We start from the raw sequence: 21311 nt of genomic DNA, 5'->3' as shown, positions 1-21311 counted from the left end.
CTTTTCAGGCAGCGACCCCCCAAAATAATCATATCTGACCTGGGGACCCCCCACCCTGACAAGCGCTTGGAATTAGGAGTTGAGGCATTTCATTTAGTTTGACTCAGTTCCACAGATACATAGTGAAAATAGCAGATCTACAAGGTCGTATGATTGTTTTTGTAAATCCGATCTAGAAGCTCACAACGCCTTGCTTGTAGATCGCCTCTTTCTTATATTATTTCACAATTTTGACCGTATTTATAGTATAGTTTGTTGATTAGTTTGGATGCAGTAATAGTCTTTTTTCTTTTCTTGAGGTATTAAAATATCTTAAAAGTCCTTAAATTGTGACTTCACTGTCATCTGGGGACCCCCCCCAAAAATCATGTGGGGACCCCCCTGGGGGTCCTGACCCACAGGTTGAGAACCACTGTGGTAATGTAAATTCTATTTTGCTAGTTGTTGTAGTCACAAACTCAGAATACAGGGTACAAACTACCATATAAAGTTCATAATAATAATATGAAAAAGATAATGTACACTTCATAGGAGCAGAGATAGATAGGAACTAAAGAACAACAACACTTTGTGGAAGGGGGAAGAGAATGTAAACGGAACAGAGATATTTGTTTAAGAAAAGTAGATCTTTGCAGCAGTATTTATTGCTCTGGTGTTTTCTTCTTAAAAAGTGGGATTCCCTTCAAATGATTTATGCTTGTGTCGCACCGAAAATAACGATCTGAAAACAACGTGTCGCGCGTCGGTGTTTCGGCTCGCGGCTCGGATTTGGTGTGTGGCTCGCGGTTTGGTGTGCGGCTCGCTTTGGTGCGCGGCTCACGGCTCGCTTTGGTGCACGGATCGCGGCTCGGTTTGGTGCGCGGCTCGCTTTGGTGCGTGGCTCGCGGCTCGGTTTGGTGCAAGGCTGCATGGCTCGCTCTGGAGCACGGCTGCGCGGCTCGGTTTGGTGCGCGGCTCGCGGCTCGCTTTGGTTGTATGCGTCCCGTGGACGCTGTGATGGTTGGTTTAATGCGTCCTTTATTAAAAATGTGCGTCAGAGGCGCAGGACGCAGGGCTGGCAGCATCTCTGATGAAGTCATTCTAAAGTCACCACATTTTTTACCCGAGTCCAAGTCGAGTCTCAAGTCCACATCTCTGATACAAACCTGTGTGTGTGTGTGTGTGTGTGTGTGTGTGTGTGTGTGTGTGTGTGTGTGTGTGTGTGTGTGTGTGTGTGTGTGTGTGTGTGTGTGTGTGTGTGTGTGTGTGTGTCTGTGTGTGTGTGTGTGTGTGTGTCAGCCCCCTGGTTCAGTTCAACCTGCTTCACTCTAAGTTCCACCTCTGCTCGGTGCCGACCCGCGCTCTGCTGCTGTCGGCCTACATCAAGTTCATCAACCTGTTCCCAGAGGTCAAGGTCACCATCCAGGAAGTGCTGCACTCCGACAGCCAGCTGAGGAACGCAGACGTAGAGCTGCAGCAGAGAGCTGTGGAGTACCTGAGACTGAGCTGTATCGCTAGTACTGATATACTGGTAATGTATACTATAATATATATATATATATATATATATATATATATATTTAATACCTTAGACTGAGCTGTATCGCTAGTACTGATATACTGGTAATGTAAACTATAATATATATATATATATATATATATATATATATATATATATATATATATATATATAAAATACCTGAGACTGAGCTGTATCGCTAGTACTGATATACTGGTAATGTGTACTATAATATATATATATATAATACAGAGACTGAGCTGTGTCTGATAAATGAATACATTGTAAATTGAAACGCTGGCTTTGCAATCGATGCTTTGATTCCTTTGTACCCGGAACAAACTTTATTAGGTCTTATCCTCTGCCTCTCTCTCTCTCTCTCTCTCTCTCTCTCTCTCTCTCTCTCTCTCTCTCTCTCTCTCTCTCTCTCTCCCCCCTCAGGCTACAGTGTTGGAGGAGATGCCCCCGTTCCCAGAGAGGGAGTCTTCCATCCTAGCTAAGCTGAAGAGGAAGAAGGGTCCGGGCAACGTTCCCGACATCGACGAGGTCCGGAGGGAGAAGGAGAAGGAGCGCAACGTCAACGGAGGCACCGAACACACCAACAACAGCAACAGCAAGGTAATGACTGCACCCACCCACCAACCTGATGTTTATAACCATGTATACAAGGTAATGACTGCACCCACCAACCTGACATTTATAACCCTGTATACAAGATAATGACTGCACCCACCAACTAGAGATGCCGCGATCCGATTAACTGATCGGATATCGGCTCGATATCAATGAAAAATTGTGGATCGAATCTGATCGGATCGCAGCAATATGACCGATAAAACGCTCCTATTAAAGCACTCCATTCCAGTAATCCACTCCAGCACTTTGATCCTTCCCACACCCAGCACGTTGCCTCCAGCCAGTGTTGCCATGTCGGCTTATTATAAGCGACTTTGGGCTTCTTTTTCTGTAAAGTTGCTTGTAAAAATCGGTAGTTGCGGTTTTTGGGGCTTATTTCTATTGTGTACTTGCTTATTTTGGTTTGCTTCCAATTTTTTGCAATTATTATTTAAACCAGTGGTTCTCAAATATGTTTATAAATGTTTTGTGCCCAGGGGAGCAATTGTGTTGTTAGAATGTTTCAAAAAAATATTCCAAACATTCCAAATTTTATTGCAAGAGTTTTTGAATATATCAGATGCATAATTGCATATAGGTTTAAAGTGCTCATGGGCCTAGTTGCTTCTTTTGGGCTTGTTTTCCTAGACCTGGTCGCTTATTTCTCTCACAAAATATGGCAACACTGGCTCCAGCATGCAGCGGCCATGTGATCGCACCAGTGTTTGTTTATCATTAGCACGGCTGGAGGCTAGCCCCGACACCGAGTCTCCGACACAAAGCAGAGCTACAGTACGAGCAGAAAGCAGCGATGTCAGCCGTATGGGAGTATTTCGTGTTAAAAAGGACCCAACAGCCCAGTGCAAGTCGTGTCTAAAAAACAACACGCTGTGTTAATCCACTACTTAATCCACCCACGCCATCGACGCGTTTGACGCGTTGGATGCGTGTTCATTTTTTAATCTCTGATTCCGCTATGCTGCTTAATATTCAATGTTATTTTCGAGTTCCACTTACTTCACCCACATCTGCATCCGGTTTCATGACCTGGGTTCCGTTTCCGGTTTTTGATTCTTTTTCCCCGGTCATTTTCGTCCAGAATAGGTAAACAAACGTTTTTTCACAGGGTATAACAAACGAACGGACAGGTTCTCTTCTATAATCTATGGTCTGGGTGACGATCAGTCATCGCCGTCGTGTATCACATCGTAATTTTGGCCGATCGGACAATATGAGCCCACGTCACATCCGTTTTGATGCATTTCACTGTCTAATCTCTCAAGAAGGGTGCCAGTGACCCAAGGAGCTGATCAAGCTGTCATGTGCTGCTCTCTAGTGGCGGATTTGTGCTGCGTCTTTAAAAAACAGTCTGATAAATTATTTTCATGAACATTTTCAAAATATTATAATAAAAAAACACGAAAATTGCTGGCAATGGGGGAGTACTTTATGAAAATACTCTGGCAGTCAAAGAGTTAATAGAGCACCTAGAGCCTCTACGATATGCCCAACCGCAGTTATCTTACTGAAATAGCCATCCCGCAGATTCATAAAGAAGTGCGAGGTTTCCTGACGCCGCGGCATATGTGGAGACTGGAGAGTGCAGAAGCAATTAGTTTCACGACATGTCCTTACTGAGTCTGACTGCGCACTGGGTGGACCCCATCACCAGTGCCAATGGGTTCGCTTTAACCTAAACAGCAGCATTAAATAAAATACAAAATAAATGAAAAGATCCTGTGTAACACAAACTTGGCTTCCGTTTGACATGGTCATTTCAGGTAAAAAAAAAATAAGTCACATATATAAAAATAAATAAAACCTTTTTTTCTCTAAACCTACTGTTGTGGAACTTGTGGACTATTAATAATACGTTTTGTTATTTGTTCACCCTATTGTTTTAGTAGACCAATGGTAGCATTGCTTTTGGGCAGAATTAGAGCCCTGGACTCAGCGTTGAACAGTTGGACAATATTGTGTGTGTATTGTTATTGTATAAAGGGATTTTATTTATTTTTATATATGTGACTTATTTATTTTTACCTGAAATTACCATGTCAAACGGAAGCCAAGTTTGTGTTACACAGGATCTTTTATTTTATTTTGTATTTTATTTACTGCTGCTGTTTAGGTTAAAGCGAACCCACTGGCACTGTTTAGTTTTTCTAAACTACTGTTGTGGAACTTGTTGACTATTATTCTGTGGAGGTTATGTTCTCTGTTTATCACTTGATCAATCCTTTTTTAACATTTATTAAAATAAATATTAATATTAACTGCCGTGCCATATCGGATCGGAATTAATCGGAATCGGATCGGTTTTGATGCTACCTGACCGGAATCGGATCAGATCGCAAAAATCATGATCGCAGCACCTCTACCACCAACCTGACATTTATAACCATGTACACAAGATAATGACTGCACCCACCAACCTGACATTTGTAACCACGTACACAAGATAATGACTGCACCCACCAACCTGACATTTTTAACCCTGTATACAAGGTAATGACTGCACCCACCAACCTGACATTTATTACCATGTATACAAGGTAATGACTGCACCTACCAACCTGACATTTGTAACCACGTATACAAGATAATGACTGCACCCACCAACCTGACATTTTTAACCCTGTATACAAGGTAATGACTGCACCCACCAACCTGACATTTTTAACCCTGTATACAAGATAATGACTGCACCCACCAACCTGACATTTGTAACCACGTATACAAGATAATGACTGCACCCACCCACCAACCTGACATTTGTAACCCTGTATATAAGATAATGACTGCACCCACCAACCTGACATTTGTAACCCTGTATACAAGATAATGACTGCACCCACCAACCTGACATTTATAACCCTGTATACAAGATAATGACTGCACCCACCAACCTGACATTTGAAATAAATGATATTATGTTGGATTAAAAATGTCTACATCGCACACAGTATAATTATCTCTGTATAGATTCCATAGTTGATGGTTAATGTGTTACTAGGACCTCACACAATATAATAATTATAATAATAATGTGTTTCTAGGGCCTCACACACAGTGGTGGAAAAAAGTACTCAAATGTTTTACTTAAGTAAAAGTATCGATACTGCAATGTAGAAATACTCGAAATTTACTTTTACTAAAAGTACAAACGTATTGGTAACAAAATGTGCTTAAAGTACCAAAAGTAAAAGTACAAACATGTTTGAAAATAGCAGATCTACAAGCTCACAACGCGTCGCATAGCCTAGGTATAAAATAAGTCTTAAGTGGTTAATGTATGTTTTATAATATAATCATTTATATCTGTAAAGTAACTAGTAACTAAAATGTTCAAATCATTCCAGTGGAGTAAAAGTACAATATTTGCCGCTGAGATGTAGTTGAGTAGAAGTGAAAGTATTGAAAATTGGAAATACTCCAGTGAAGTAAAAGTACCTCAAAATTGTACTTAAGTACAGTACTTGAGTAAATGTACTTAGTTACTTTACACAGTATAATAATTAGAATAATAATGCCTCACACACAGCTTCTCTCGCCCGCTGCACATCTTTTCTGTTTCCTGCAGCCTTCTCTCCATCTTCACCTCCGCCTCTCCTCCTCTCTTCCCTTCTTATTTCTCTCTCCTCCGGTCCTCCCTGTCATCCTTCCGTTTTACCTGTCTGTTCCTGTGACTCCTCCCTCCCTTCCTGTGACTCCTCCTCCTCCCGGGGTCAGTCCTCTCCCTCATTGGTGGAGGACCTCCTCGCCCCCGCCCCCCTCCCTACCAACAGGCCCCGCCCTGTCTCCTCATATGGCTCCTCCCACCTGCCGGCCCCCCTCGCTCCTCGCCACGCCCCCATCATGCTCTCTGCTCCCGCCATGGTACAGTGAACGCATGCTGTGTGTGTGTGTGTGTGTGTGTCTGCGTGTGCGTGTGCGTGTGTGTGTGTGTGTGTGTGTGTGTGGTGTGCTAACTGACCGCTAGGTGGTGCTGTTGGACCTAGTGGTTGCATGCTGTGTGTGTGTGTGTGTGTGTGTGTGGTTTGCTAACTATTGCCTCTACTGACAAGAGTTTCAAAGAATCAAGGACGGGTGAAGCCCATAGACCAGGTTCCCCAATTACTTTTCCCTAAGGGCCAAATTTTGTCTCGGGTACCAAGCCGAAATTGTGCACGTGTGTGCACATTTTTTTGTTTTTTATTCGTTTTTTTTCTCTAATGGAGCTAATTTGACACTGTGTTATTTTAGGCCTGGGATTCTTAACTCATTTCCTGCCAGAATTATTTCAGATTTTTTGCAGTAGACTGCCATAGATTTTTCAATGAAAAAACAAAAGTACTCAGGAGCCGAGATACAGAATTTTTAAGTTTTAAGTTAACAAGGAAGTGGATGGGAGTTTATTTTAAATAGAACGCAGATCTGCGTCTTTGGCAGCCAATGTGTTAAATCCTGTGTTGAGGGTCACACAAGGAAAAAATGCACTCTGGAAACAAAATAAGTCTGCTTGAAAAGTAAGTCCAGAATCAACAATTTACTTACAGATGTGTTTGTTAGTCTGCTTGAACAGTAATACAGATATTATATATATCAATATAACAGTCCCGCAAATGGCCCGCGGGACTGTAAAAAAAAAGAAGCACATTGCAAGGCAGTGGCTCAGGGGTAGAGTGAACTGGAAACCGCAAGGTTCCCAGTTCGATCCCGGGCTGGGGGGCTCCCTCAGAGTTAGTGTGGAAGTGTCCTTGAGCAAGACACTGAACCCCTAATTGCTCCCGATGAGCAGGTTGGTGCATTGCAGGCGTTGTGAGCTTGTAGATCTGCTATTTTCACAATATTTATCCGTGGAACCGAGTCAAAATACATGTAAATGCCTCAACTCCTACAATTCAAAGTGCTTGTCAGGGTGGGGGGTCCCCAGTTCAACTATGATTATGTTGGGGGGTCCCCAGTTCAACTATGATTATTTTGGGGGGGTCCCCAGTTCAAATATGATTATTTCGGGGGGGGGGGGGGGGGTTCACCAGTTCAAATTTGATTATTTTGGGGGGTCCCCAGTTCAAATTTGATTATTTTGGGGGGTCCCCAGTTCAAATATGATTATTTTGGGCCATTTGCATACAGATGTGAGGAGACTTCATTTAATTGACTATATTTAAAAATATATATATTTATTCTAAAAGAAAACATCTTTTCTCTCACACTCATGCCAGTGTGCCAGTGACCAGCCTCCCCAGTGCCAACGTTGGCACCGTGCCTAAGGCTGCCTGCATCTTATGTTCCTGTTCTCTCCTGTTCTCTCCTGTTCTCTCCTGTTTTCTATATTCTCTCCTATTCTCTCCTGTTCTCTCCTGTTCTCTATGTTCTCTCCTGTTTTCTATATTCTCTCCTATTCTCTCCTGTTCTCTCCTGTTTTCTATATTCTCTCCTATTCTCTCCTGTTCTCTCCTGTTCTCTATGTTCTCTCCTGTTTTCTATATTCTCTCCTATTCTCTCTTATTCTCTCCTGTTTTCACTGTTGTATTCAGGGCTCATGTGGTAAAGAGTGTCTTTAGGATGATCTTTTAACATTGATTGATTGATTTTTTTATTTTAAAGTATGAAATATGTCAGTGAAGTTATTTGTCATAATCTGCCCGTGCATGTTTTATTTATGAAGCCCAAAAGCCAAACAGAAAAGTATTTTTTACTCATTTGGTCCATTAATGTTCAATTACCTCGTTAATCACAATTATTTGTGAGTAAAAGATGAATCGTTAACTCATTCACTGCCTAGAACGACTAAAACGACTTTTGTCCTTTAAGCCTCCACTGCCAAGAACGACTAAAACGACTTTTTTTTTTTTTTTTTTTTTTTCTTATTTATTTATTTATTTAATTTTTAACCTAAAGACCAAGGAGATATGATTTGTTGAAGATCTAGACTCCCATTCACTTCCTTGTTAACTTAAAACTTAAACATTTTGTATCTTGGCTCCTGAGTACTTTTTTTTTTCTATGAAAAATCTCTGGCAGTTTGTCAAACGCAAAAATAAAAAAGTTCTGGCAGTGAATGAGTTAACAGCCTCACTTTTAAAAATGGAACCATTTGTACTCTCTCAGAGTTATGGTGGTTCATTGAAATGAATGAGTTATAGAACTACTAGTATTATGATTGTAGATCAGACATGAAGTCTGTCTAGTGTTCTCAAATTCTGCCCGAACTGGGTTCCGTGAAGTCAGGCCTGTTGAGAACTCTAGCTCTGACAGAGTGATAAAAAACTGTTCTGAAAACGCTTCCAAAACGTGAAGGAACCCGTTCCATGGTTCCTCAGAGTTGGATCCGGTTCCGGAATCCCAACCCCTGTTTGCAACTCTCCCCTGCTGCCCCTCCCCCTCCTCCTCCTCCTCCTCTTGCTCCTCCCATGATCCTCCTCCCCTTGCATCATCATCACGCCCCCAACTGACTCCTCCCCCTCCCAGGTTTCCCCCGCCCCTTCTTCCACTGACCTGCTGGGCATAAGCCCCGCCCCTCCTGCAGCGGCGGCGGCGGTGGGAGGAGCCAGTCTGCTAGTGGACGTCTTCTCTGATGGCCACGCCCCCCTCGCCATCGATGTCTCCGCCCCCCTCGCGGCAGCGGCCGCCGTGTCGGACGAGAACTTCCCCAGGTAGGAGGAGCCTGACTCCATAAGCCCCGCCTATGCATCGGTGTTGCCATGTCTGCTTATTATAAGTGACTTTGGGCATTATAAGTGACTTTTTGTTTTTTTTGGTAAAGTCGCTGGTAAATATTGGTAGTTTGTGGATTGTTGTTTCTGAAGTGTAGTTACTTACTTCCTAATGTTTAAACCAGTGCTTCTCAAACATTTTCATGTCAAGGACCCCCAAATTAATATGTACAGTACTCAAAAATATTCCACATTTTTCACTTTTTTTGTCAAGAATTTTTGAAAATAGCAGATCTTCAAGCTCACAATGTGTCGCAATGCGACACGTTGTGAGCTTGTAGATCTGCTATTTTCAAATATCCGATGTATATAAAATCATCCTAACTCATAATGTATATTGAAGCAGGAGGTCTCTCCTCTATTAAAACCATCATAACTCATAATGTGTGTGTGTGTGTGTGTAGGTTTGTGTGTAAGAACAACGGTGTTCTCTATGAGAACCAGCTGCTGCAAATCGGACTCAAGTCAGAATACAGACAGAACCTGGGTGAGTTTTAATTACATCTTTAATTACATCATTAATTACAATATTAATTACATCATTAATTACACCATTAATGACATCTTTAATTACATCATTAATTACATCATTAATTACATCATTAATGACGTCATTAATTACATCATTAACATCATCTAGATGCTTTTCATTAGAATACAGACGGTGAGTTTTAATTACATCTCATCAAATGATTTGAATTAAATGTGGTACTACTGTATGTGTTGTCCTCTCCAGGTCCTATGTTTTAGAGATGCGCGGATCGCGGTTTTAGCCGCGGTTGCCGCAGTTAACCGCAGTTTGGGTGGATTTGGGTCAATCAAATATAATAATGAATTAATATTGGATAAACCGCGGGTGAAAAAATTTGGGAATTACATTAATGATATCGATCTATAGGCCTATTATAGCTTTTAAAAAGCACGAAATCTTGCCGTGCGTGTGTTTGTAGTATTTTAATATTACGTCATTTTACATCAGGCACAAATTAGCCGCCTACTGCACGTTGACCGGCAAGGGGTCTTTGTACCGGCTGCAGCCAGTGTTGCCATATTTTGTGAGAGAAATAAGCAGCAAGGTCTATGAAAACAAGCCCAAAACAAGCGCCAAATTACCCCAAAAGTCGCTTATAAAACGCAGACATGGCAACAAAGCAAGTTGAAAGTGAAAGTAAAATAAATGAATTTTCAAGCTCCGTCTTGTTGTTACCATAGATATGGATTGTATACAGTCACTACATCACGACAGACAGTGGTGAGTAACATTGTTGAAAACTAACGTCAGGAAAATAATAATAATTTGATGCGGTTGGTGCGGATCTAGAAATAGGATGGTATAATTAACCGTGGTTGGTTGGCGGGTGGATAATGAACATGTATATGCGGATTCGGGTGACGATAAACCCTATTCGCGCATCTCTACTATGTATGTGTACCATATGTTTTATGTATGTGTTTATTAGGCCTGACCTCGACTAAGTCGACTAGTCGACTGGTTAGTCGCGGGGGGTCCGAGTCGACTAAGTGTCTCTTAGTCGACTCTAGTTTTTTTTTTTTTAGGGCCAAAAATGTTTTAAATAGTTTTTTGGCCAAGTCTACACCTGCAACCACACGTAACTTCCACTTTATTCTTCTTATTCCTCGTCTTTGTATTGGTATTGTTTGTGTTGGAGCGCCTCAGTGCGGCTGCAGAGTTCATGTGCAACCTCTTCCAGAGAGAGATAGAGACACTAGAAACTCTGCTGGAGACAAAACAAACTGTGTAGACTTGGCCCTTTGAAATAAAATGTATTTTGGCCCCAAAAAAAAAAAAAAAAGTGTTTATTTTTTTTTTATTTTTTTTTTATTAGTCGACTGCCAGTCGACTATTGGCAATTAGTCGCCAATTAGAGTCGACTAAACAAATCCTTAGTCGGGGACAGGCCTAGTGTTTATACATGTTTTCTATATGTTTTCTATGTTTTCAGGTCGTATGTATGTGTACCATATGTTTTATGTATGTTTTTATACATGTTTTCTATGTTTTCAGGTCGTATGTATGTGTACCATGTGTTTTATGTATGTTTTTATACATGCTTTCTGTATGTTTTCTATGTTTTCAGGTCGTATGTATGTGTACCATGTGTTTTCTGTATGTTTTTATACATGTTTTCTGTATGTTTTCAGGTCGTATGTATGTGTACCATGTGTTTTCTGTATGTTTTTATACATGTTTTCTGTATGTTTTCAGGTCGTATGTACGTGTTTTTCGGCAACAAGACGTCAACCCAGTTCCTCAACTTCTCTTCATCTGTCATCAACCAGGAGCCCCTGGATAGTCATATCCTTTCATTTACATAAATACATATTCATAGTCATATCCTTTCATTTACATGACTACATATTCATAGTCATATCCTTTCATTTACATAAATACATATTCATAGTCATATCCTTGCATTTACATAAATACATATTCATAGTCATATCCTTTCATTTACATAAATACATTTTCATTGTCATATCCTTTCATTTACATAAATACATATTCATAGTCATATCTTTTAATTTACAAACATTCATATTACTGGGATAGTTCACTCAAAACAATATGTTTTTCCTCTGTATGACTCACTCCATGGAGACTTCAATTCATGAATGATTTAGTTTTTGTCTCATTCCTAAAGGGTCTAATAATAATAATAATAATAATAATAATAATACTAGACTCCTGGATAAGGAAGGGTCTACTCCTGATGTTATACAGGTTAAAGCTACAGCAGTGGGTGACCTTAACACCCCTCCCCCACAGCTGAATGTCCATGCCAAGCCTGTGGACCCCCTAGTGGACGGAGGAGCTCAGGTCCAACAGATCCTCAACATCGAGTGTGTGTCTGACTTCACTGACGCACCGGTACTCAACATTACATTCAGGTACTCTATTACATTCAGGTACTCTATTACATTCAGGTACTCTATTATATTCAGGTACTCTATTACATTCAGGTACTCATCATTACAAGGTAGGCAGAAAGTAGAGGGTAGGTAAAACACCCTGGACAACGCTCCACACGTCCTAGACTCTTCTCTCTTCTCTAAAACACCCTGGACAACGCTCCACACGTCCTAGACTCTTCTCTCTTCTTTAAAACACCCTGGACAACGCTCCACACGTCCTAGACTCTTCTCTCTTCTTTAAAACACCCTGGACAACGCTCCACACGTCCTAGACTCTTCTCTCTTCTCTAAAACACCCTGGACAAAGCTCCACACGTCCTAGACTCTTCTCTCTTCTCTAAAACACCCTGGACAACGCTCCACACGTCCTAGACTCTTCTCTCTTCTTTAAAACACCCTGGACAACGCTCCACACGTCCTAGACTCTTCTCTCTTCTCTAAAACACCCTGGACAACGCTCCACACGTCCTAGACTCTTCTCTCTTCTCTAAAACACCCTGGACAACGCTCCACACGTCCTAGACTCTTCTCTCTTCTTTAAAACACCCTGGACAACGCTCCACACGTCCTAGACTCTTCTCTCTTCTCTAAAACACTCTGGACAACGCTCCACACGTCCTAGAATCTTCTCTCTTCTCTAAAACACCCTGGACAACGCTCCACACGTCCTAGACTCTTCTCTCTTCTCTAAAACACCCTGGACAACGCTCCACACGTCCTAGACTCTTCTCTCTTCTCTAAAACACCCTGGACAACACTCCACACGTCCTAGACTCTTCTCTCTTCTCTAAAACACCCTGGACAACGCTCCACACGTCCTAGACTCTTCTCTCTTCTCTAAAACACTCTGGACAACGCTCCACACGTCCTAGACTCTTCTCTCTTCTCTGAAACACTCTGGACAACGCTCCACACGTCCTAGACTCTTCTCTCTTCTCTAAAACACTCTGGACAACGCTCCACACGTCCTAGACTCTTCTCTCTCCTCTAAAACACCCTGGACAACGCTCCACACGTCCTAGACTCTTCTCTCTTCTCTAAAACACTCTGGACAACGCTCCACACGTCCTAGACTCTTCTCTCTTCTCTAAAACACTCTGGACAACGCTCCACACGTCCTAGACTCTTCTCTCTTCTCTAAAACACTCTGGACAACGCTCAGCCTTGACGACCATGCAGGCTTATGCAAAGGTTTTAATGTAATTTAGATAACATGTTATGTAGACAGATGTTAGGTTCATTTATTGACCTGGCATCCTATAGTTTATATCATTTCAATATACAGATTATTTATGTCTTGATAGTTTCACTGTGTAGTTGTTATTGTGTAATGTTTAACATGGTTGTTTGTTAGGTACGGTGGGGTGTGTAGTAGTTAATGTGTAATGTTTAACATGGTTGTTTGTTAGGTACGGTGGGGTGTGTAGTAGTTAATGTGTAATGTTTAACATGGTTGTTTGTTAGGTACGGTGGGGTGTGTAGTAGTTAATGTGTAATGTTTAACATGGTTGTTTGTTAGGTACGGTGGGGTGTGTAGTAGTTAATGTGTAATGTTTAACATGGTTGTTTGTTAGGTACGGTGGGGTGTGTAGTAGTTAATGTGTAATGTTTAACATGGTTGTTTGTTAGGTACGGCGGGGTGTGTAGTAGTTAGTGTGTAATGTTTAACATGGTTGTTTGTTAGGTACGGTGGGGTGTGTAGTAGTTATTGTGTAATGTTTAACATGGTTGTTTGTTAGGTACGGCGGGGTCCTACAGAACATAGCGGTTCAACTCCCAGTGACTCTCAACAAGTTCTTTCAGCCCACAGAGATGATCGGTCAGGACTTCTTCCAACGATGGAAACAGCTGGGAGCGTAAGATGACATAATATTCATTATAATAAACAGTATATATCTATTATAACATACAGTATATATATCTATTATAACATACAGTATATATATATATCTATTATAACATACAGTATATATATATATCTATTATAACATACAGTATATATATATATCTATTATAACATACAGTATATATATCTATTATAACATACAGTATATATATATATCTATTATAACATACAGTATATATATATATCTATTATAACATACAGTATATATATATATCTATTATAACATACAGTATATATATATATCTATTATAACATACAGTATATATATATATTATAACATACAGTATATATATATATTATAACATACAGTATATATATATATTATAACATACAGTATATATATATATTATAACATACAGTATATATATATATTATAACATACAGTATATATATATATCTATTATAACATACAGTATATATATCTATTATAACATACAGTATATATATCTATTATAACATACAGTATATATATATATTATAACATACAGTATATATATCTATTATAACATACAGTATATATATCTATTATAACATACAGTATATATATATATTATAACATACAGTATATATATCTATTATAACATACAGTATATATATATATTATAACATACAGTATATATATATATCTATTATAACATACAGTATATATATATATCTATTATAACATACAGTATATATATATATCTATTATAACATACAGTATATATATCTATTATAACATACAGTATATATATCTATTATAACATACAGTATATATATATATTATAACATACAGTATATATATCTATTATAACATACAGTATATATATATATTATAACATACAGTATATATATATATCTATTATAACATACAGTATATATATATATCTATTATAACATACAGTATATATATCTATTATAACATACAGTATATATATCTATTATAACATACAGTATATATATATATATATATTATAACATACAGTATATATATATATTATAACATACAGTATATATATCTATTATAACATACAGTATATATATATATTATAACATACAGTATATATATATATTATAACATACAGTATATATATATATCTATTATAACATACAGTATATATATATATCTATTATAACATACAGTATATATATCTATTATAACATACAGTATATATATCTATTATAACATACAGTATATATATATATTATAACATACAGTATATATATATCTATTATAACATACAGTATATATATCTATTATAACATACAGTATATATATCTATTATAACATACAGTATATATATATATTATAACATACAGTATATATATATATATTATAACATACAGTATATATATATATTATAACATACAGTATATATATCTATTATAACATACAGTATATATATCTATTATAACATACAGTATATATATCTATTATAACATACAGTATATATATATATTATAACATACAGTATATATATATATATTATAACATACAGTATATATATCTATTATAACATACAGTATATATATCTATTATAACATACAGTATATATATCTATTATAACATACAGTATATATATATATTATAACATACAGTATATATATATCTATTATAACATACAGTATATATATCTATTATAACATACAGTATATATATATATATATATTATAACATACAGTATATATATATATATTATAACATACAGTATATATATATCTATTATAACATACAGTATATATATATATTATAACATACAGTATATATATATATATTATAACATACAGTATATATATATATTATAACATACAGTATATATATATATATATATTATAACATACAGTATATATATATATATTATAACATACAGTATATATATATATTATAACATACAGTATATATATATATATATTATAACATACAGTATATATATATCTATTATAACATACAGTATATATATATATTATAACATACAGTATATATATCTATTATAACATACAGTATATATATATATCTATTATAACATACAGTATATATATATATCTATTATAACATACAGTATATATATCTATTATAACATACAGTATATATATCTATTATAACATACAGTATATATATATATATATATTATAACATACAGTATATATATCTATTATAACATACAGTATATATATATATTATAACATACAGTATATATATATATTATAACATACAGTATATATATATATATCTATTATAACATACAGTATATATATATATATCTATTATAACATACAGTATATATATATCTATTATAACATACAGTATATATTATATATTATAACATACAGTATATATATATCTATTATAACATACAGTATATATATATATATATATTATAACATACAGTATATATATCTATTATAACATACAGTATATATATATATATATATTATAACATACAGTATATATATATATCTATTATAACATACAGTATATATATATATATATATTATAACATACAGTATATATATATCTATTATAACATACAGTATATATATATATATATATTATAACATACAGTATATATATATATATATATTATAACATACAGTATATATATATCTATTATAACATACAGTATATATATATATATATTATAACATACAGTATATATATATCTATTATAACATACAGTATATATATATATATATTATAACATACAGTATATATATATATCTATTATAACATACAGTATATATATATATATTATAACATACAGTATATATATATCTATTATAACATACAGTATATATATATATTATTATAACATACAGTATATATATATATATATTATAACATACAGTATATATATATATATTATAACATACAGTATATATATATATATTATAACATACAGTATATATATCTATTATAACATACAGTATATATATATCTATTATAACATACAGTATATATATATATATATATTATAACATACAGTATATATATATATATATTATAACATACAGTATATATATATCTATTATAACATACAGTATATATATATATCTATTATAACATACAGTATATATATATCTATTATAACATACAGTAATATATATATATATATATTATAACATACAGTATATATATATATATATATTATAACATACAGTATATATATATATATATATTATAACATACAGTATATATATATATATATATTATAACATACAGTATATTATAATCTATTATAACATACAGTATATATATATATATATTATAACATACAGTATATATATATATATATATTATAACATACAGTATATATATATATATATATTATAACATACAGTATATATATATATATATTATAACATACAGTATATATATATCTATTATAACATACAGTATATATATATATATATATTATAACATACAGTATATATATATATATCTATTATAACATACAGTATATATATATATATATATTATAACATACAGTATATATATATATATATATTATAACATACAGTATATATATATATATATATTATAACATACAGTATATATATATATATATATTATAACATACAGTATATATATATATATATATTATAACATACAGTATATATATATATATATATTATAACATACAGTATATATATATATATATATTATAACATACAGTATATATATATATATATATTATAACATACAGTATATATATATATATATATTATAACATACAGTATATATATATATATATATTATAACATACAGTATATATATTATATATATTATAACATACAGTATATATATATATATATATTATAACATACAGTATATATATATCTATTATAACATACAGTATATATATATATATATATTATAACATACAGTATATATATATATATATATTATAACATACAGTATATATATATATCTATTATAACATACAGTATATATATATATATATATTATAACATACAGTATATATATATATCTATTATAACATACAGTATATATATATATATATATTATAACATACAGTATATATATATATATATTATAACATACAGTATATATATATATATTATAACATACAGTATATATATATATATATATTATAACATACAGTATATATATATCTATTATAACATACAGTATATATATATATATATTATAACATACAGTATATATATATATTATAACATACAGTATATAATTATAACATACAGTATATATATCTATTATAACATACAGTATATATATATATATATTATAACATACAGTATATATATATATATTATAACATACAGTATATATATATCTATTATAACATACAGTATATATATATCTATTATAACATACAGTATATATATATATATATATTATAACATACAGTATATATATATATATTATAACATACAGTATATATATATATATATATTATAACATACAGTATATATATATATATATTATAACATACAGTATATATATATCTATTATAACATACAGTATATATATATATATATTATAACATACAGTATATATATATATATATTATAACATACAGTATATATATATATATTATAACATACAGTATATATATATCTATTATAACATACAGTATATATATATATATATATTATAACATACAGTATATATATATATATATATTATAACATACAGTATATATATATCTATTATAACATACAGTATATATATATATATATATTATAACATACAGTATATATATATATATCTATTATAACATACAGTATATATATATATATATATTATAACATACAGTATATATATATATATCTATTATAACATACAGTATATATATATATATATATTATAACATACAGTATATATATATATATATATTATAACATACAGTATATATATATCTATTATAACATACAGTATATATATATATCTATTATAACATACAGTATATATATATATATCTATTATAACATACAGTATATATATATATATATTATAACATACAGTATATATATATATCTATTATAACATACAGTATATATATATCTATTATAACATACAGTATATATATATATATTATAACATACAGTATATATATCTATTATAACATACAGTATATATATATATATTATAACATACAGTATATTATATCTATTATAACATACAGTATATATATCTATTATAACATACAGTATATATATATATTATAACATACAGTATATATATCTATTATAACATACAGTATATATATATATTATAACATACAGTATATATATATATTATAACATACAGTATATATATCTATTATAACATACAGTATATATATATATTATAACATACAGTATATATATCTATTATAACATACAGTATATATATATATTATAACATACAGTATATATATATTATTATAACATACAGTATATATATATATTATAACATACAGTATATAATAGTATATATATTATAACATACAGTATATATATCTATTATAACATACAGTATATATATCTATTATAACATACAGTATATATATCTATTATAACATACAGTATATATATCTATTATAACATACAGTATATATATATATTATAACATACAGTATATATATCTATTATAACATACAGTATATATATCTATTATAACATACAGTATATATATCTATTATAACATACAGTATATATATCTATTATAACATACAGTATATATATCTATTATAACATACAGTATATATATATATTATAACATACAGTATATATATCTATTATAACATACAGTATATATATATCTATTATAACATACAGTATATATATATATTTATAACATACAGTATATATATATATTATAACATACAGTATATATATATATATTATAACATACAGTATATATATTATAATATTATTATAACATACAGTATATATATCTATTATAACATACAGTATATATATATATTATAACATACAGTATATATAATCTATTATAACAGTATATATATATATTATAACATACAGTATATATATCTATTATAACATACAGTATATATATATCTATTATAACATACAGTATATATATATATTATAACATACAGTATATATATATCTATTATAACATACAGTATATATATATATTATAACATACAGTATATATATATCTATTATAACATACAGTATATATATCTATTATAACATACAGTATATATATATATATATTATAACATACAGTATATATATATCTATTATAACATACAGTATATATATATATTATAACATACAGTATATATATATATATATTATAACATACAGTATATATATATATCTATTATAACATACAGTATATATATATATTATAACATACAGTATATATATATATCTATTATAACATACAGTATATATATCTATTATAACATACAGTATATATATCTATTATAACATACAGTATATATATATATTATAACATACAGTATATATATATATATTATAACATACAGTATATATATATATCTATTATAACATACAGTATATATATCTATTATAACATACAGTATATATATCTATTATAACATACAGTATATATATATCTATTATAACATACAGTATATATATATATATATTATAACATACAGTATATATATATATATTATAACATACAGTATATATATATCTATTATAACATACAGTATATATATATATATATTATAACATACAGTATATATATATATTATAACATACAGTATATATATATATCTATTATAACATACAGTATATATATATATCTATTATAACATACAGTATATATATCTATTATAACATACAGTATATATATCTATTATAACATACAGTATATATATATATATATATTATAACATACAGTATATATATATATATTATAACATACAGTATATATATATCTATTATAACATACAGTATATATATATATATCTATTATAACATACAGTATATATATATATTATAACATACAGTATATATATATATCTATTATAACATACAGTATATATATATATCTATTATAACATACAGTATATATATCTATTATAACATACAGTATATATATCTATTATAACATACAGTATATATATATCTATTATAACATACAGTATATATATATATATCTATTATAACATACAGTATATATATATATATATTATAACATACAGTATATATATATCTATTATAACATACAGTATATATATATATATATATTATAACATACAGTATATATATCTATTATAACATACAGTATATATATATATATATTATAACATACAGTATATATATATATATCTATTATAACATACAGTATATATATATATATATATTATAACATACAGTATATATATATCTATTATAACATACAGTATATATATATATATATATTATAACATACAGTATATATATATATATATTATAACATACAGTATATATATATCTATTATAACATACAGTATATATATATATATTATAACATACAGTATATATATATCTATTATAACATACAGTATATATATATATATTATAACATACAGTATATTATATCTATTATAACATACAGTATATATATATCTATTATAACATACAGTATATATATATCTATTATAACATACAGTATATATATATATATTATAACATACAGTATATATATATATCTATTATAACATACAGT

At 31.2% G+C, this 21311-nt stretch overlaps 1 protein-coding gene across 1 annotated transcript in view; it reads left to right on the top strand.

Annotated features, from left to right (window-relative positions):
- LOC308083044 (AP-2 complex subunit alpha-2-like) overlaps positions 1-21311 on the top strand; it is a 91477-nt gene that overhangs the window by 52787 nt on the left and 17379 nt on the right. Inside the window, exons 14-21 of the mRNA XM_080425155.1 lie at positions 1279-1510; positions 1940-2116; positions 5846-5992; positions 8570-8754; positions 9219-9301; positions 11042-11132; positions 11602-11724; positions 13488-13604. Coding sequence (XP_080281281.1) covers positions 1279-1510; positions 1940-2116; positions 5846-5992; positions 8570-8754; positions 9219-9301; positions 11042-11132; positions 11602-11724; positions 13488-13604 — 1155 coding nt within the window. The remainder of the gene's footprint in view (positions 1-1278; positions 1511-1939; positions 2117-5845; positions 5993-8569; positions 8755-9218; positions 9302-11041; positions 11133-11601; positions 11725-13487; positions 13605-21311) is intronic.

Source organism: Gymnoscopelus braueri (assembly GCF_963280865.1).
Source record: "Gymnoscopelus braueri genome assembly, chromosome: 1".
NCBI classification, from domain to species: domain Eukaryota; kingdom Metazoa; phylum Chordata; class Actinopteri; order Myctophiformes; family Myctophidae; genus Gymnoscopelus; species Gymnoscopelus braueri.
This window is presented reverse-complemented; position numbering and strand designations above follow the sequence as displayed.